At 50.2% G+C, this 19,553-nt stretch overlaps 2 protein-coding genes across 5 annotated transcripts; one reads left to right on the top strand and one right to left on the bottom strand.

The window, feature by feature from the left end:
- Positions 1-1,278: 1,278 nt before the first annotated feature.
- FBXL15 (F-box and leucine rich repeat protein 15) lies at positions 1,279-18,605 on the top strand. 3 transcript variants are annotated; one of them, XR_009933359.1, is made up of 5 exons: positions 1,279-1,342; positions 2,152-2,402; positions 3,122-3,624; positions 3,999-4,281; positions 17,860-18,605. XR_009933359.1 is itself a non-coding variant. In XM_062496728.1 (4 exons), exons 2-4 carry the CDS (start codon positions 2,220-2,222, stop codon positions 4,186-4,188), a joined length of 876 nt encoding a protein of 291 aa, XP_062352712.1. In that variant the 5' UTR covers positions 1,809-1,837; positions 2,152-2,219; the 3' UTR covers positions 4,189-4,214. The 3 variants fall into 3 exon arrangements, 2 of the variants coding, with proteins under 2 accessions (XP_062352712.1, XP_062352713.1); XM_062496728.1 differs by lacking the exons at positions 1,279-1,342; positions 17,860-18,605 and adding an exon at positions 1,809-1,837 and having other exon boundaries at positions 3,999-4,214; XM_062496729.1 differs by lacking the exons at positions 1,279-1,342; positions 17,860-18,605 and adding an exon at positions 1,974-1,994 and having other exon boundaries at positions 3,999-4,214.
- Positions 5,589-15,529, bottom strand: CUEDC2 (CUE domain containing 2). Of its 2 annotated transcripts, none has more exons than XM_062496726.1 (8): positions 12,215-15,529; positions 11,220-11,363; positions 10,837-10,898; positions 9,284-9,417; positions 8,230-8,437; positions 7,868-7,976; positions 6,115-6,175; positions 5,589-5,749 (listed from the first exon to the last, which is right to left on the bottom strand). In XM_062496726.1, exons 1-8 carry the CDS (start codon positions 12,286-12,288, stop codon positions 5,603-5,605), a joined length of 939 nt encoding a protein of 312 aa, XP_062352710.1. In that variant the 5' UTR covers positions 12,289-15,529; the 3' UTR covers positions 5,589-5,602. The 2 variants fall into 2 exon arrangements, with proteins under 2 accessions (XP_062352710.1, XP_062352711.1); XM_062496727.1 differs by having other exon boundaries at positions 7,868-7,929; positions 8,267-8,437.
- Positions 18,606-19,553: the final 948 nt, after the last annotated feature.

The raw sequence follows: 19,553 nt of genomic DNA, 5'->3' as shown, positions 1-19,553 counted from the left end.
GTGCCCGCCGGTGCCCGCTCCGCAAACCGACAGCGGAGAGGAAGGAGCAGCGTCCGTTTCTACGGGGTCGTTATGGCAACTGCTCGGGCAAGGGCCCGGGCCGCTTCTCCTCGGGGGCTGCGGCCAAAGGAGAGGGCCCCGCCCTGTCCCCGGGGCTGCAGAGGCAGGTGGAGCACCGGCGGGGAAAGGGAGCTCGAGGAGCCGGTTGGCAGCGTGGCTGGGAGCGGCGGGCCGCGGGCAGACCCGGGGCGGGGACAGCCCGGTACCGACGGAGGAGCGGGGACCAGTGGCTGCAGGTCGTGGGTGCTGTGAGAATTGTGAGCTCCAGGGATTTGGCTTTTCCCGGGGATCTGTCCGCTTCTGCGGGCGGGCAAGGGCGGCACAGCCCGCTGGGAGAGCCGTGGAGCCGCGCAGGTGGCTGGGGGGGGTCTGACGGGTTCGTCGCTCACCGGCAGCAGCGGGTCCCGGCTCCGCGTGGTGCTGAACGGACAGCGGCGCCGCGCTGCGCATGCGCGGCCGTCCGCCGGGTCAGGGGCGCGCGCTGGGACCGGGAACGGGGGCAGCCGGTGTGCACCCGGGAAGCGGGGCCATCGGGAACGGGGGCAGCCGGTGTGCACCCGGGAAGCGGGGCCGTCGGGAACGGGGGCAGCCGGTGTGCACCCGGGAAGCGGGGCCGTCGGGAACGGGGGCAGCCGGTGTGCGCCCGGGAAGCGGGGCCGTCGGGAACGGGGGCAGCCGGTGTGTGCCCGAGAACCTAGGTAGCTGCGGGGCTGAGCAACCGGTGTTCGCCGGCGAACTGGGGCCATGGGGAACTGGAGCAGCTGGTGTGCGCTGGGATCTCGTGTGCGCTGGGGAATCGGGATAACTGAGGAACTGGGACAGGCGATGTGCACTGGGGAACCAGGGTAGCTGCGGGGCTGTAGCCACCGGAGTGCGCCGGGGAACTGGGGCCTTGGGGACCTGGTGCGCACCGGTGACCTGGGATAACTGAGGAACTGGAGCGGGCGTTGTGCACGGGGGACCGGGTGCGCCCCATGAGCTGGGGCGCCAGGGCCGGTGTGCGCGCCGCGCCGCTGGGAGCAACCTGCGGGAGAGGCGGCGACACCAGTGGGACCTGTGAGCACCGTGGCCCGCTGACCCGCCCGGCACTCCCCGCCGCGATCCGGGCCTCCCGGTGCCTCTGGGCCGGTCCCGGTAGCGCCCTCCGCCGCCGGGGCGGGGCCGAAGGCGGGGTGGCGAGGTGACGCACTTCCGTCCGTCGCCGTGGCGTCACGGGCGGCCGCCGGTGTCCAGGACGGGTGCGGCGCCGGATGGAGCGGCCGGGGGAGCGGCGGGGCCGCAGGTACCGGGGGGCCGGGGCAAAACAGGACAGGGTAGGGCTGGGTTGCGCTGCGCTGCGCTCCTTCCTCGCCATGGCGCACTTCGGCGGGCAGCGGGGCGGTGTCCTCATCCCGGCGTCGCTTTCGCGGCCGCCCCGTTGCTACGGCGGGGCAGCCCGGGGACGGCTCTGGGGCCGAGCGAGGCCCTTTGCGGCGGTGGGGCAGGAATGGCAATGGCCTCGGGTGAGGCCCGCCCTACGTGTGAGCTCTGCTGGGGCCCCCTGTAACCTCCAGCCGCCGTTCGGGGGGCTCTGGGCTGCCGGGACCCCTCTGCTCCCTCCCTTCGCGGCCCGAGGCTTCGTCTTCGCAGAGATGCTGAGCGTCCGCTTCTCGGAGGGAGACTCCCTGGGGGGAGCCGGGAGCCTTGTTTCTCCCCGCGGGAAGGACCAAGTGCCTGGTCTCTCCCCCTTGCAGGGTGCTCGACTGGCCCGGCACTGGATGGGAGGACTGGCTGACAGGTAGTGTGATGCTCGGACATGAATGCTGGGCACAGCTACTGTGCGGCTGGTGCGGTAACGCTGCAGCAGCTTCTTACTGCTTCGCTGAGGGACAGGGCCTCCTTCAGCAGCTGATGGAAAGCCCCACCCAAGCTCTCCTGGAGGGCACTACGGGCAGGTAGACTCGGATGCCTGAGCAGTGAACATCCCCGGCTGGGGAGGTGGTGATGCAGGCGGCAGGCACGTGCCCTGCTGATGGCTAGCCAAGGGGCTGTTCCCTGTGGGCTGGTTGTGGGAAACGTCGCTGAGTCTTTCTTTCTGGTTGTTCCTCCTAGAGGCACCCGGCAGTAGGTGTGAGCTAATCTTGCCTGGCTCCTGCAGTAGCCTGGCTCTCTGGTGTCTGATGATGAGTGTGACCCCGACCAGGGGATGCCTCCTGGACCTGCCCTGGGAAGACATCTTGGTTCCACATATCCTCTGTCATCTGCCACTGCAACAACTCCTAAGCCTGCAGAGGGTCAGCAAGTCATTCCAGTCTCTCATCCAGCTGTACCTGGCCAACATGCGCTGCTTTGACTCAAGCCAGGTATTGGATGGCTCTGAGGCTGGGGGAGGACACAGATGCCCTACTGCTCTGGAACTAACAGGGGAGCATCTATGTGGGGAGAGGAAACCCTTGGCAAGGAGGGTAGTTTCTGCTCAGGAGCTTGGGTTAATGGTTCAGGTGTCAAACTGGACAGATGGGCTTAGGGAGGAGAGGCAGTGATTCAGGGCCTAGCAATGCCAGTGCCTTGAGTAAGAGGCCCTGGGAGGAGTAAACCTGGAAACTCCACCCTGGCTATTATGGGGCACTGGTTGGCAGAAACAAGCTTTGGAGTGGCAGGTCCTCATGAAGGTTGTGCAGTAGGTTGGGTCTGATGGGAGTTAACTCTGTGCTTAGTCTTCAGGGGAAGTTTTTGGTGTTTGTGGGAGCCACTGCCTGGGACTGGGAAAGACTGGAGTAGCTGCCATTCTGTGAGGACACAGAGTGGTCTAGCAAAGAGATTTTTGGAGAGCAGAGGTGTGGAGCTCATTGTGAGTATATAAATGCAGGAGTGATGATGTGGGATGGAGAAACCAGAGTATCATCTAGCTTGGCATAAGGTGAGCAGAGTCTGATAGTAGGGTTTGCCCTGGGATGAGGACAGGGGATGGCTTTGGTCACTATTGTCACAGGAAAAGAGGAGGGGAGAGAGTATTTGGTAAGGACTAGGCTTATGTGAAACCCTGGGGGAATGCCTTATTCTTCCTGGGTTCCCCACACAGATTGGACCCTCCATCCCTCGAGCTGCTTTTGTTAACCTGTTGAAGGACAATGAAGTTCTGCAGCAGCTGGCACTCCAGAACTGCTCCGACTGGCTGACGGACCGTGAACTGCTCCCAGTCATCGGGCAGAACCACCACCTGCACCAGATCCAACTGAAGGGCTGTGCCCAGCTCAGCCGCCATGCGCTCGTGGCCATCTCGCTGAGCTGCCCCAACCTGCGCCAGCTCTCCCTGGCTCACTGTGAGTGGGTGGACAGTCTGTCCCTGCGCAGCCTGGCTGACCACTGCAAGGCACTGGAGGCTGTGGACCTGACGGCCTGTCGCCAGCTGAAGGACGAGGCCATCTGCTACCTGGTGCAGAAGTGCAGCAGGCTCAAGTCTCTCTCACTGGCTGTCAATGCCAATGTGGGCGACGTGGCAGTTGAGGAGACTGCCAAGTGCTGCCCAGAGCTGGAGCACTTGGACCTCACAGGGTGTCTGCGAGTCAAGAATGACTCCATCAGGTACTGAGCAGCATGGAGAGCCAGGGTGGGGATGGCAGGTATCTGGGATGGGGAAAGGAAGAGAACCAGAGAGGAAAGTCAGATGTCTTCACGCTGAAAACAACGAGAGCTTAGTCCAGGAGAGAAGCCACTAGCAGGCCCTTCAGGGGAGGCACTGTATGCTATTGACTGCAAATTTCCCAGCATGTCATGGAGGGTAGATCTGGGATCCAGATGTCTCTTGACTTTATCTCATACCACCATGGTGCTGTCCCCAAAGGATGGTGCATGTATGGCACAGTCACGAGTACTGGGCTGCTGGGAGTAGAGAGGAGCGCGAGTGGTGCACTTAGGAGTCCTGACTTGCAACTTGCATGTGCTCTCTTTCTTGGCAGGGTCCTGGCTGAGTACTGTCCCAAGTTGCGCTCGCTGAAGGTCAAGCATTGCCACAACGTGGCCGAGTCTAGCTTGAGCATCCTCCGAAGCCGTGGGGTGGAGCTGGATGTGGAGCCTCCGCTGCAGAGGGCTCTAGTTCTGCTGCAGGATGTGGTTGGCTTCGCCCCTTTCATCAACCTTCAGATCTAGAACTGCTGCTGCTGGGGAGGGGGGGACTGACACAATGCTGGGATCCCAGAAGGATGCGGGAACTGGCTGCTGTGGAGACGTGCAGAGGGACAGGTCAGTCCCATTGGTGAGGCTGGCCTGAGTGGGGCTCATTCTTTCCTCTAGGGCTGTTTAGCGGCCACTGAGTGTTCATAAGTGGACTTCATTTGTGCCTCTGGGGAAAGTAACTCCCTCTGCAGTGGCGTGGAAAGAGCGAGTGATGTGCAGGAACACCATGGTGCTGAACAGGCCTTGGTCAGGCCAGCTAATAGATAGGATTTATTACTTGTTGTATTTTAAATATTTAAGTGGCAGCTGTCCAGAAAGCAGGAGAGTGTGTGATGGGGACTATCCCCGGGTGTGGGTATGCAGGGCATGCCAGCAGAGCTGTGGAACAAACCAGACCAGCTGGAGCAAAAAGAATAGCTACCAGCCCTCCTCTTGGAAGAGGGCAGGCCCCTCTAGGAGGAGGGCAGTGAGCCTAGCTCCAGCCCACAGCCATTGGCTAGCCTGGCACCAAAGGACTAGCATGGCCCCAGTGCAGGCTGTGTGTCTGCCCAGGCCTATTATGCTTGGTTTAGGCTGGAGCAAGGTGAGAGTTGTTTTCAGGGGGAACATGCTGCTAATGGCAGTTTGACTGACAGAAAAATGCCAAACCTAGTGCTGTCACTGAAAACAGCTGGTCATTGTAATTTGTTTCTTCCAGCATCTGACTTAACATTTTAGTAGTGCCCAGGCCTGCTACTGTATTTTGCTCCCTGTTGTGTGGCTGGAGCTTTGGCTTTCAACAGGGGTGAGAAACAGTAGGAGCACTGACTCTGCAATCAGCTGGAGTTTGTGGAGAGAGGGCTGCAGATTGTGTTGGCAGGGAGAATCTAGTTCTGGAGCCTAAGCCCTTTTATCCACTAGGCAGTTAATCAAACAGCATCTGAATCTTGAGAACGTGATGAAGAGAGGATGACCTGCTCCCATCTTTGGCCCTGGGAAGGATTGGAGGCAGTGTTGTAAAGTATGTGCATGCTCTGTCTGAACTACACACCAACTCACATCATCTTTATTAATACTGGCACTCAAAGCAACAGTGCACAAAGACTCGTTAAAAATGTTGCTGCAAAAGCACATGCCACACCTCAGATCTAAAGATGTTCCATGCAAGGAATAGCAGAGATTGCCCAGGTCCTGGAGAGCCACTGAGGTGTGCCCCTGGGGTCAGAGGGATAGCTATACAAGGAGAGAAGTCTCCTCAGCCAGGTTAGCTGAGGAAGCTGAAAGCAGTGTCCTGTCTTCCAGGTCAGTTCAAGTTAGTGGCAGGTGGAGTCGTCTCATTCCTAGCACCACACGTCTATCTTGCCATGCCTGGCAGTGAGGTGGAAGGCTGAAGAGCAGGACTTGGCTGTTAGTGGAACTTGTACTTCCTGGCTGGTTTGAGGCTGATGTAAGTTCTCTTCATCTCCTCACTCTCAGGCTTCTTGATGTCTTTGTACCTCTCTCCTTTTGTACTCACCACCTGGTTATCAATATAGCGGATCAACTTCTTGGGAGCCTGGAGAGGAAAGATATTAACACCAAGTGGATGGACAGCCACACTGCTAGAGAAAGGGAGGGGGCCAGCAGAAGCAGAGCTGCACTATGGGAGGTGAGTGGGTGGGCTGCTTTACCATTGTCTGTGTTGGGAATCTTGGCCAAAACTGGGAAGGATGGGAGAGAGCAAGAGCCATGGTAGTCAGGAAAGATAAGAACTGATGCTCCCTGCAGCACCTCAGCTGAGCTAATCCTCCCTCTTTGACTGACAGGTTCTATGAACAGACCTGCCTTTGGCCTGCCCTGTTGTTTTTTTGGACTTGCAGCCTAGTTTTATTTTAAACCTTTGGACATTCAAACTTGAGCTGATGAGCTGGGCCTGCTTACCTCTTTGGGTGGCGCTGGCCGATGTGTTTTCTGATCATCTGCACTATCCACCATCATGTATCTGAAACACAAGAAGCATTTAGTGAACACTAACATACATTGCCTGGGGCTACTCACAACCTATGTCCCTTCTGCTCTGGCTGGTTTATGGCTGTGCAATGTGTTCTGCTTGCCTAGACTGCAGTTAGGAGAACTTGATGTTCACCTCTGGATGAAATGGGCAAGAAGTATGTCATTCTTCTGGTGAGAATCTAGCAGGATTCTCCTGGAGTAGCATCCTTAGCTGTATGTGAAGGGTACAGAAAACTCAGGTGGATGGGAATGCTGATAGCCACTGCAGAGCTGACAGGTACTGAGGTCTGGTGTGCTCTGCCACTGGGGCAGCTTTCTTCCTTCCCAGACCAAGTGATGGCAGCCAAATGAGACACAGGTGAGATTACAGGACCAATCTGTCTGCTTTTGCCCTGAATGATGGTGCAAAGAGGCTTTCACACTCCTCCTACTACTTGACTGTGAAACAGGCCTGTGCTGGAAGCAACTTGATAAAAGCATCACCTCATTTCCTATATAACTGAAACATCAGGGTCCAAGCATTTGCTTGCTGTTCTGCTGAGTTGCTACTCTTGAGATTTTTGGTGCTGGTTTAGCACAGGTGACCATGATTTCTTCCTCAGTAATTAGTATAATTGCTCTTGTATATCTTTAGCTATGGCGCTCTGCTTTCTGTACCTGTGCTTGAGTGATGTTTAAAGTACAGGATGTTGCCAAAATGTCATTAAAGTGAAGTTCTCAGAAATATAACAAGAAGCTGGTGCTTTTTTATTCCCTTGCCTGTGACTCTGAAATGAGCCTGCACAGGAAATGGGCAAGGAGAGGGATTACTACTGCTGCCTGGATGCTGTTCTGCTTTGCACTATCTTTCCTAGCCCATCAACTGTTTATCCTCTCCCTGGGGAGAATGTAAAGTGAAAAAGATGTGGAAGGGTAGACATGTGGAAGCTGCATGCCTGCATGAGGATACTCATGAAAGATAGGATCTTAAAGCAGATCGATGAAACCACAGTGTGGGTTCTCCCATTGAGAATTAAATGCTTTTAGAAATGAACAGAGGTAAACTAATCTAAAGCTACTTTCATTCACAAGAAGTCCATAGGAGGACTTCAGAGAGGTTTCTTTAAATGCACTGAATTCACACCTTCAGCAATTGAGATTTAATCTTCCCAGTGCTGTTGTACATGCAGTCTCTTGAAGGTATCTTTAACCTTGTTTGGATTGTCTCCAAGAATGAAAGTATGAATGAGTTACTGTAGTTCTACAGGTCACCATGTGTTTGTTACCTGAGCTGCTGCATGATGTTTGTGCCTTGAACCTTTAACCAGGACCTCAGCTAACAGCACTGTGACTTACACTGCATCTACAGAAGGCTGAAACCTTGCACGCAGCCAGTGCTGTGACCCAGCTGGTACAGGTAATACGTTTCTGTGCCAGAGCTCTAAAAGAAACCAAACCTGTTCTGTTGTTTAGGTTTTGTGGGTTGTCTGTTTGATTGGTTGTTGGGGGTTTTGTGTGTGTGTTTGGTTTGTTAGGGTTTTTGTTTTTTTTTTTCTTCTTCCCGTCTGATGATTGTATTTGTGCTTAGATGTATTCAGCTAATACCCACCCCTAGTTCTTTATAGACCATGCTGTTCCCCAAACTGCTACCTTTTCATTTATTTGGAGTAAAGCAAGGGGTTCTTTGCTGCTGGGTACTTACTTCTGTAGGATGACCTGTTTTAGTTCCTCGTGGTTGGGTGCTTTGCGGGGCCGTGCCAGTTCCTGGGAGGAGATAAGTTGGTGTGTGAATAGCACAATGGGGCATACAGCTTATCTGCTAGCTCAGTGAACCCAGCTGCTGGTGGAGCACTCCAGCCACTGGGGAAAAGGGGTGCCAGCCACAGCCCCACTGGGGTCCTGGCTTGGTTGTGGGCACAGCCTATACTAAGAGAGGCAGGGGAGGGAGAGGGGCTCTTGCTCTGCATGATCTTCCTGGCTTATTGTGCATAAAGTTTCTTCTGTCAAAATTTCTGCTTGTAGCAGAGAGCTGTGGCACCTGCACGTCCCCGAGCTCTGCCTTGCTTCTTGGCCCACTGCCACCCCAGTCAGAGTACAGTACCTTCACACTTGCACCTGCTGGGCCAATTTCCACCTTCTCCTCCACAATTAATTGTACTGCCTCTTCCAAGTTCCCCAAGGCCATGGCAAGAGCCTTCTCTGCCTGGCTCACAGTACAGGCTGGGAACATCTCCAGCAGCAGCTCCACCCCATCCTTCGACTTGACACCTTCCTAGTTGGAGCAAGAGACAGAGTTAAGTTGGGAATGCAGTGAGGAGTGGGCTACTGAAAAGGGCCTCTGTTATTTCATGGTCAGGAAATCCAGCTTGCCCTTCACTCAAAGCTCTCTCTCCTTACCATTGTTACTAAATCTGATTCCTAAAGCTAACAGGGGACTGTATCTTTGGAAAGACCAACTCCTCTCCCTCTCCTTTAATCTCCTCTCTCTGTATTTCAACTTGCTTTAAAGCAGGGCTCCTGTAACCTGATTCATCTGTGTGGCCATACTTAGGAGTGAACTTTCTGCACCCTGTGGTGCGAATGCCTGACTCCTGCCCACCTTGTGAAACTATACATACTTTCATTAGAGAGGAAAGGGCCTGCCTGCTGAACACTAACCTTTTGCTACATCAGAAGGAATCACCATAGCAGCATTTGCTAGAATACTGTGGACACAGAATGACTGTACTGCAAAGCAGGAATAGATAAGTACTGGAGAAACAGCAAGCAGGGCGTGGGGGAAGAAAGTGGGGTTGACGTGGAAGGTGCTGCAGTACATGTAGCTGCTGTGGGATCTCTGAAGGCACTGGAACAGGCTCTCTCAGCCATTGCTCTAGCTTACCCTTTCCAGTCACTGAAAAGGATGAGCCAGAGCACTAGCTAACAGTCTGTCAGCACATAATTTTCTGACAGTCTTGCTCAGGCTGTACAATGGAGATCATGGACACAAGTGATGCTGTGTCACAGCCTATGCTGTGGTTCCTTCCAGAGCTGGAAAGTGCCCTCAGGTGGTGCTGGCAGGTAGCCTAGTGCTGTGTGACTGTCCCCAGTGTTCCTGCTCCTCTGCAGGTACTCATACCTGGGCCCCGGCTCCGTCTGTTAGAGTGCACAGTCTTTCCCCGCTGCAGGCTCCAGCTCCAGGCTCCTGGCCCTTGGTGAGGTCTTCAGAGGGCGCTTCACTCCTGCTTTCCACAGCCTTTTGGCCAAGTTTTTCTTAAAGACACAGTGATATCTCCTGAGGAACAGTCCTACTAAGGCTAGAGCTCTGTGCTTTCTGTTGGCATTACACTGCTAGTGCATTGTGTGCCAAAGCAAATCTCTTCTTAAGTGACAAGACTTGGAAGCACTACTGTTTCTCCTGCCCTCAGCAGGGATAGCTGCAGCTCTGCTTCCACTAATCTGCAGGAAGCCAGTGCTAGCACATGCTGGAGTGCCCAAGTTCTGCATTTCCAGGCTGTACAGGGCATGGGCTGCTTGCAAATTCAATTCTACTTTTCAATTCTCAGTCCACTAGTGCTTCGGTTGTGGATACTTCCATTTCTAAGAATTCCCTGGTGTTTGCTCTATCTTTGAACTAAAACGTAGTTTTGATTTTAAACTTGGGAATACACTGTGGTAGTCCCCAAGTTGCATGCAAGCCAGCACATCCATCAGGTTATTCTGATGCACCTCTTTTTTTTACAGGCTCTTTTTCTCACTGTAGGAGAACCATTTCACTTTTGTTCTGTCCTAAGACTGGGATGGTGCTTTCCTTCCACACTCTGGCTACATCAGGATCCTCAAAGGGTAGGATGCAGGGGAGCAGAGCAGTAGATTTTGTTAAGATCAAGAAAGCAGCAAGTAAGATAAGACAAGACTGTCTATTCTATACTGTGTAGCCTTCTGGCAAGACAGCAGTGATGTTGCTAGACCAGCAAAACTCAGACTGGTTATGGTTTGATATCCAGGCACTGCGACCTGTCTGTTCTTTTGTGGAAAGTACCCATGTAGTTAATTGATACAGCAATCCAGCTGGTCTGTGAATGCTGAGGTTAGAAAGGGCTATTGTCAGAGTGTAGTCTTCTGCAGTCCTGCATAGTGCAGGTCAGAGCACATCACTGATTTTCCATCTGTGCCAGGGTTCAGTGATGAAAGGAAGTGAGCTTTGAGGATGCTCAAAGTTAAAGGTGATACATGTTTTCAGATGGATACTCTATTTGATGATGCACCTGATAAAGGCTGCCCAGTGGTAGTGCCACTTAGGCAGATGGCTATCAGAGGCAGGCAGAAGTCTTCACTTTCAGAATTAACCTACAGCAGAATTTCAACAAGCAGCCCTGAATTGGCTATTTCTTTCTTATTACTCTGGCTTTGATCTCAATAGAGGTATTTGGAGAATTGATCAAGTGTTTTTCACTCCAGTATGTCTTGGACAGTATTCCATATGACTCCAACCTCCCATCTATTGATATGAAAAGCCTGACTGAACGTTAAAAAAAACCCCCAGACCTGTCAATCAATTTGGGGTGCCTTATGAGTTCTTAACTGTGGCAAACAAGTTTTTATTTTATTCTCTGACACTGTTCAACTCCAAATACTAAGACTAAAAACATGTACAGATCTTCCCGTGCTTAAACTGTTTGTGTAACTCACCTTTGCTGCGAGCTTCACCAAGCCTTTCTGAGAGGGAGAACATCATTTCACAAACATCCCCACTGCAAGAGACAGAAGCTGTATAATTAGCATAAGGAATAAAAGCACTAGTCTATCCTACCTGGTTACCATTTAACAGAAAGACAAGGCTTGATGAGAAGCTCAGTAAAATCAACTGGTATTTCAGATGGCCATGGACCTACTTGCAAACTATATTAAGATTAGCATCTGTGTATTCAGGCAAAGAGTGACATTATGATGGTTCAGGCTTGGTACTAATACATTTTCAACTGTGTATAAGAAAAGAATTTGTAGTACTGAGGGGCTTGGGGCCAGGCCCCTAGTGCATGGCATGCACATACAAACCAGTAACAATCACATACCTGTGAATTTCTGCAAAACCAGGGATATATGCCTCCATCATTTCCACAAAGGTGTCCATGTCAAAAGTCTCTTCAGAAGACTCTGGTGAGCCCAGCTCTTCCAGGACACCCGTGATATAAGAGAAAAAAACATCATCCATCCCACTGGAGACAAAGAGAACACAGTCATCAGGGTCAACAGGCCCATTTCCTTTCTCCCATTCCTATTCTGCCTAATCTTGTGTCTATCTAATGCAGCAGCAGCAGGACCTATGTGACTGTATTCCATGAGGAGATACCACCCATAAAGCCAAGTTGCAGGTGGTCAGTAGTTGAGACGGAAGCATTGACAGATAAATAGTGCACAATAATAGATAATAGTGCAGATAATAGTCTTGCTTCCTGGGCAGCACTGAATGAAAGCCCCAGCATGTGTTCCAGAGGCTGTGCTCCTGTGGGTGCTTCAGCTGAGTTAAACAAAATATTCCAAATGCTCAAGACCTTGACTAGTAATTCAAGTGAGGTCATCATATTCTGTTACCTTACACATTCTATGGGATACAGTGTTTGCTGCTTGCTGCTCTCCATGCTTGTATCACTGAGCAAGAATCACTGCTGCCACCAGCTGCAAAACCAGCTGCTGTGTTCCATCCTCAAGGTGGCTGCATCTCTCCATGCAGGCAGAGTTCAGAACAGGGAGAGGCCTGACACAGATTATCCTGCTCAGAAAGCCGTTTGGGAGCACCGTGGAATGAAGGCAATCCCATATCCTAATGGGTATTACTGGACAGGAAATTAATCATCTTGGTCATCAAAGAAATGACATTGTCGGATTGTAATGCTAAACTATAGTTGTTCCAGCATTCCCATCACTGAAAATTACCTACATCCTGGATCTGACTTAAAGGAGAGCAACACAAAGTACAGGAAAACTACAGAATTCAGTATACCGCACAGAGTGACAATGCAGAGTTCAAGCTGGAACAATGGTACTGGAACTGCCTATCTCAACATACCTGAGATCTGCTGCAGGGATGTGGGACTGGATGAAGCGCGTCAGTGTGTCTTGAATGATTCTTTCAAGCTCCATGTCTCTCTAAACCTTTTTCTTAAAAAAAAAAAAGGGAAAAAGAAAACTCCATGTAATTTTAATAAAATCAAAATAGCAAGATCGAAATGCATAGGTAAGTGTGATCTTCCTATGAGAACAAGTCAAAAACTCCTCCAGCGTCTTGTCATCTCCAGGTAACAGTGGGCAAAGATATCCATAAAAGGCTGCCATATGACGATCCACTGAAAAAAGGACCCAAATATCTTGGGCCCCTCTTGACTGTCTTGATGCAGCTGTACCGTACATTTAAGAAGTCCCCTCTGGGAAGCAAAGCTGGAAATGCAGATGTGTCCAGCTGCAGGACCAGGGACACCTTCTGAGCTGGAAGACTCTGCTGTCCAGTGAGAAAGAAACGGGGACTGGGTTTGTACACTCACTGCAGAAAGGGGTGGACCTTCCAGCTAAGAGCATATTCAGTGATGCTTGGACTCAGCAATGAGTGGGAGGAAGGGTAATGTCTCCTAAAGAAAGGACATCCTAGAGCATACTTTGCAGGGAAATACCAAGCAGGGCACAGACAAGTAGCCTGCCAGCCAAAATATCAAAGGTCTCCAGATCAGGCATGAACTGCCAGTGGAATCCTGCCCAAACAGGAGCCTGTTGTTGTGCTTGGTAAATGAGCCATTCTACAGTTGATGCAGCTGCAACAAGGGACACTTGATAACCCAAAACTCAGGGGAGTTCTAAGAATCACAGAGATCCTACAGTGGCAGAAGGCGGCTGCCCACAGCCCTGCTTTGGTTATCAGTACTGAGCCTGGACTGAACAGGGTGGAAAAAAAAAGCTGTTTCTTAACCATTATTTCCCCTTGGGATCTACAGAGCTGCTGGGTGGACAAATTCCTGCTATAAGCACCAAGTTCTTCCCAGGAAGGAAACCAACCTTGCATTCAGAGAAACTGATACAGTCATTGGCCAGAGAGGTTCCAAGGGTCATCATGCTCCCATCAGGGCAGCTCTCTCATTTCAACCATAATAGGACCTGACCAGGCCTGTTTGACACAGAACTCATGGAACAGTCATATAACTTGCTAATAGATTATTCTGGTGTCCAATGGGAATCAGAAAGGTTTGGCATTTCCCTAGATGAATCTTCCAGAGCTAACAGGATATAAACAAAACTAAACCATGACACTCAGCCATGTTTAAAATTACATAACTCAGGACATTAAAACACCTTATACATTATACCTTCAAATGCTACACTTCTTCTAGTGATGACCTGCAAGAATTAAGGGGGAGATTCACTAGAAGAGCTTATACTATGTGCTCAGTTTTGTGTGGGAGTGATTTACAATGCACAAAATTATCTATAACCCAAAGGTGGGAGAAATCACTATCCTGCGAGCTCAGTTTTTCTGAAAAGATGTTACCACACTTCTAAACTTCCAGTCATAATTGCAGTGTGGGTTTTATGATCACTTCCCTAGTTGTCACTGATTCAAATATGTCTGTGAAAGTCCTGCATTTCTTGTTGCAATGTGGGTTCTGTTGAACAGAATCAATTTTTAAAAAGCATATGATGAAATGATACTCCTACTGCTCTGCTTACAGCTACACCCTCACAGTTTTGCATTGTCAGAACATTAGACCTTCAGCTCCTGGAAATCCCTGTCACTTTTCTGACAAACTCCAGTCTTTAAACACTGGGGTTTTTTATCAAAGAGTGAGCAGTGAAGCACTGCTCATTAAGACAGGCTTAGTTGGAAATATCATGAGTGCTTATTTGAACCATGTAACATCACATGGCATACATATTTCCTCACCTCAGGCAGACAAAAGTGGTATCAGTTCTCAAATTGAAAATGTGAAAATTATTCATTTTCTGTATTAGATGCTTTGGCCAACATCTCAACAGGGTTTCCCACCCTACTGTCAGTGCTGAGAACTTAGCAATCTCAGCAATCGCCATCCCCTTGTATTCTTCTTCCCAACATGTTAATATCAAATTTATTTTGTTGGTTTGGTGGTTTTTTTTTTTTTGGTAGAACAAATGCAGAAATATCATCCCTCTAAAATTACCATTGTTCTTGTGGTGTATGAAATAGCTAGTTATGTTACATTGAAGAAAAGTTGGTATGAATCTGTCCTTCTCAAAAAAAAAAAAAGGTGAGAATCTGAACTGCTTGCATACAGCTAGATTGTTTTGGAAGGCTTCTTCAACTCCAGCTTCAGTAATCATTCTCAATGGTCAATGTGACGGAATAGGAATGACTGTGAGCCTTGGATTTTTTTACTAACAAGGTAGACTTGAGCAATTTAAAAGAATGTTTCTGAACTAAAGAATTGCCATTTGGATGTGTATCAACTTTTATGAGATCATAAATTTGCCTACTGATGATTAGAGGTTTCCGCAGGCAGAAGGAGGTGGGTGTTGTATCCTTGGATATTTCTCAGAACAGGTTAGAGCAAGTTTAGGTAAATCTGATCTGAGAAGGTTCATTTAGCTCAAGTGTCAGTGATTATTTTTATGTGAGTGAGTAATGGGATAGGGATGGTTCACTGAGCTCTCTTAATTTTTTTTTTCTGAAAAACCACAGAGCATGTCTTATGCTGCTTGGTGTGTCTGTGCTTGGGGAAGTGCATTTCTCTGGGATATAAGGCCCTCTCAGTGCAGCCTGTGACATACAGGCTCAGAAGAAACTTCTCAAAAGACATGTACAAGACAGAGAACAATCTGTGGCTATACTCCACTGAACTATTTAACTCAAACTTTGCTGGCTTAAAAGAAAGCCTTCCAGGCTAAATGACACTTCACAGACAACTTCAGTGCTTCTATCTTTTGTTTATCTTGCTGAAGAAGTCCCTGAAAGGGCTTTCACAGTCTGGCTGCTATGGGAAAGTGGGCTGAGGTCACTGTATGTGTTAACACAATTAACCACTGAATGCTCTAAAATTAATAGAAGACTTTTGTTTATAGCTTAGTCCCAGTAACTACAGTGATAGCTGCACTTGGATACTCTGCTGACACAGGGCCCTTACCGGAGCAGACGCGTCACCTGTGTGAGGTCTTCGGCTTACGGCCAGTGTTTATGAAATCACTTCAGTGCCTGCAGAGGAGTCACCAGTCCATCCTATGACTGCCAGGCCTGAGCCATGAATGAGGGAACCTTTATGGGAAAGGAAAGCTGAATTAGCTGAAGCAGGAGCACAAAAGAATCATTCTGTATACTGGTGTCTTTATGCTTTATGTCACTTGTGACCATTTTCCTAAACACAGACGGTACAGCTTTATTCTTTGGAATAAAATGTACTTCGTGAAAGAGTAATGTGGCTGTGAGAACTGTATACCTGTCAGTCTTCAAATTCACTGCGATGTTGTGATGTTTTTCAACATCTACAGTTCACGTAGCAAGGCCAGCAGTGGTCCCTGCACATCACCAACGTATTCCAAAAGCACTGGTGGCCTCATCGCCAAGGCCAAGCAGAAGTTGTCTCTCGAGGCTTTAAGGAGACAGACCGGAGGGCGAGCACCGGTGTTGCTGCCGTGCAGGTCGCCACGGCCGGAGCCCCAGCACGGGCTGGCGGCTTTCACTGCGCTCGTGCCGCTCCCCGCCACCGGCGGGCCAGGACTCCCTCGCCGGGACTTGAGAGCGAGGCCGCAGAGCGCCCGACACACGCGGCACACGGGCCGGGTCCCCCCCCTCCGTGCCGCCCGCACCGTGCGTCGGTCCCCGCACCGCAGAGGCTGCGCCTTACCCTGCCCGGCCCCCTGGCCCGTCCCCCGCCCCCCGCGCTGCGGACCCCGGAGGAGAGCCCCACTCCCGTGTCCCGTGTCCCGTGTCCCCGCGGGCGGGGCGGTAGCGGGCGCGCGCCGCCGCCGCCGGGGGTTAGCGGTCACCTGATCACCCGCGCGCCCCCGCCGCGCCGTCCTCCCTCCGCGCGGGGCCCGCGCGGCGCGCTTGAACGCGTCACGTGGGCCTGCCCGCCGACCAGGCACGCGCGGCGCGGCCCGGCCCGGCCCGGCCCGGCAGAGCAGGACACGGCGGAGCAGGGCAGGACAGAGCACAGCAGGACAGGGCAGGACAGGACAGAGCACAGCAGGACACGGCAGGGCAGGGTAGAGTAGGGCACGACAGAGCAGAAGCAGAGTAGGGCAGGGCAGGGCGGCTGCACGCTCCCGCTCCCCGCGCCGCCATCTTTCCTGTGGGCAGCGGCCGGGAGGGCGTGAGGCCGGGCCGGGCGGGAGCGCCTTTGGGGGACTGCGGGCGTGGAGACGCTTGGCGGAGTCACCCCGGGAAAGGCTCCCAGCAGCTCTCCACCCTGCCAAGGGTCGGAGACGCGTTCCCTGCTGAAAGGAGCGCGCTTTCAAGTGCTTGGGCTAGGCTGCCCAGCTCTTCGGTCAGCCAAAGCTCTGCCGCGGGATGCTCCCGAGCCATCCCGCTACATCTCGGCTCGACGAGCTGCTCTAAAATCATTCCTTCTGCCGCTCCGGAGGGTCGCTGTGTGTCTAGGGTAGGTCAGGCCGTTCAGGAATCACAGAATTGGGTTGGAAAAGACGTGTGAGATCACCGACTCCAACATGTGACCGCACACCAACCTGAGAAGGCAGGGGAGCTGGATGGGAGCAGGAGCGGATAGGGATGGGGTACAGGAGCAGGGCGGGATGGGGACAGGAGCAGGGCGGGATGGGGACAGGAGCACAGCTCTTTCCCTGCTCGCTAGCTGCACTCCCCCGTCCCCGCTCAGGTGAGCTGCTCATTGTTTTGCCCGGTCTGACAACGCAGTGCTTCCTGGAGCACCTTTAGAGAACTAGCTCTCTTATGCCAGACGCTTCTTCAGAAAATCCTAAAGCAGCAAGGCATAGTTGTTTTCCGACTCATGCTCCTCAGTCATGTGTTACTAAATACCAAGCGAATGAGCCTGATTCTGCCTTTGGCAATACAGAGGAAAAAAAAAAGTCCAGAGTAATGCCAGCTGTGTAGGGAACATCACACTCACTCCAGCGTTACTAAGAGCAGAGTCTGTTTCCATTGTTTATTTCTCTTGAAATGTACATACCATTGGCACTATACTCATTGTAGGAGTATCAATTGCCTTTCATTTCTTCTGCTTTTCACTGTTTTTAGCTGCACTTACCCGTACATTAACCAGAGCTAATCAACTATGCTGCATTATCTTTCCTTTGATCTGTGTTTTTACCTTAGTTTGGTAAACAGTTTGACTTCCTCCACCAAGCCTGCTATTCTTAGGTTTCAGATTGTGACCCACTGTGTAAAGAACATCCTGAGAATGCAGCTGCTTCTTGTACAGGCTTCATCACAATGAAGTGGAAGGGGAATTTTTGAAGAAAATTAAGTAGCACATGTGAAGCCCTGTCCTGGGGTGACTTTATGATGCTAAATTATATACCCATTCATCTGTTTAGCCCAGAAATAAGTTTTGTACCTTTAAAACTTGGTCCAAGAGCGGGGTAGGGGGCGGGAGAAGAAGCGTTCAGTGTGTTTTCAGAAACTGCACTTTGTCCCCTGTATTCTTTCTCACGGACTGTGTTGTCTGCAGCACAGAGAGAGAGATCTCTTTGCTTTAAGTTCATTTTTTTTTTTTTCAGCTAGCTGAGGCAGAGAAATTCCCTGGTCTGTGGACTTTTCTTTTTCTGGGAACTGATCAACCCTGCTTTGGACCAAAGACCCAGAAGAACACCAGGAGCTCATGCCTGTGGCGCACCAGGCCACACGAGGACATGGCATTTTCCATTGCAGGAGGGACTGATGAAGACTGAGTGAGCTGAGCTAAATCCCACAAAAAGAACTCTGTCTCTGAATTTGCCATCTCTTCAGAACAACAAGAGATTCCACTGTTTAATATTATTTGTTTTTTTCATGTTTGTAAGAACTTTGCTTGTTAAATAAACAGTTTCCCCACTTTGCTCCAAGGATTTGCTTCCTAGAGGGATCCCATCCAGAAGTTTCCTCACAAGTTTGCCCTGAACTAGGACATGCCCCTAGAAATTAACAATTTTTAAAGCTATGGCAAACAATTGAAGTTGCCTTGTTTGACCTAACTTCCCTCATCAATTCTTAACTAATTAGAACAGACATTCCTAAACTACTTTATGTTACTGGCTTTTTCCAGGTAGTTCATGGCATCCTATTCATCAGCAGAATGCAAGGATTTGTTTAGTCTAAGTCTGCTTTGTAGTTTCCTTGGCTTGCTTGGAAACCTTGAGGCCCCTTGAGAATTCTCAGATACTGTCAGTTCAGGCAATTTTTAAATTCTTACAAATCCTTTGATTTTTGTATCACAAATTTCAGAACAACAACAGACTGGACCTCTGTTTGTTGCTTTTTTTTTTTTCTACTAGCAAGACTTAAAAGGTAACCATCAGCTGGGACGATGATGGGAGGAGAAAACCACACTGTACATTGAAGCAGAGAAAGTCTAAGTTATGATACAGCTGAAATTCTATAATTATTTAAACTTCTTGTTTGTGTACCTTTTAGTACACACTACTAGGAAGTATTGGCTTCTTTTAGTGTACTTTGTTTCAATTTGATATTTCACATTTCCACCTCACTCTAAAACAAACTGATGTAAGAAAGTGGGATTTTTAAAATTAGAGTAGTGGAAGAGGACTAGTCTTGTAGTACTGGTGATAGATACCAGAAAAACATACGGCATCTAATAACTCCCCAGTTTTAAGTTAAATTCAGAGAGGTCTGACCTAAAGCTCAACAAAACCTCCACAGGGATTCCCTACACAAACACACAAAATACACCCTTCATTGAGAGTCCAGGCAGAAAGAAACAACAGCACAGGAAATTGTTCTTGGAGAACCCTTCTACTCGTCAGTCACAGGCTGTTGCAGACCAGAAAGGTTAACACACCACCTAATTATTTGATATTTGGGTTCATATTCCTTCACAAATGTGATGAATAATGCAAGTGTGTTGAATCAAGCCAGAGGAAAATTGTTCCTTCTCCAGACTTTTATTAACTCCTTGTGGTATAATGTACTTGAAATCACAGAATAGTTTGGGTTAGAGGGACCTTAAAGATCAGCTCCCCTCTATGGTCAGGGATGCCACCCGAAATGAGTTTGCCATTTTAACGTGTGTATGATTCTTGTATGTGAGAAATTTTACTTTTACACGTGCTTCTCTTTATATTTTACTTAAAATCAGAGAACGAAAAAGTACTCCTTCCACCTGGTTTTGTCCCTTGCTTAGTGCAGACTCAGTGTTCCCTACAATGGGTATTATGCTGTTTTTGTATACTCTAGCTTTGAAAGGCTGTGGTGATGT

The sequence above is a fragment of the Cinclus cinclus genome, chromosome 7, assembly GCF_963662255.1.
Source record: "Cinclus cinclus chromosome 7, bCinCin1.1, whole genome shotgun sequence".
Taxonomy (NCBI): domain Eukaryota; kingdom Metazoa; phylum Chordata; class Aves; order Passeriformes; family Cinclidae; genus Cinclus; species Cinclus cinclus.
This window is presented reverse-complemented; position numbering and strand designations above follow the sequence as displayed.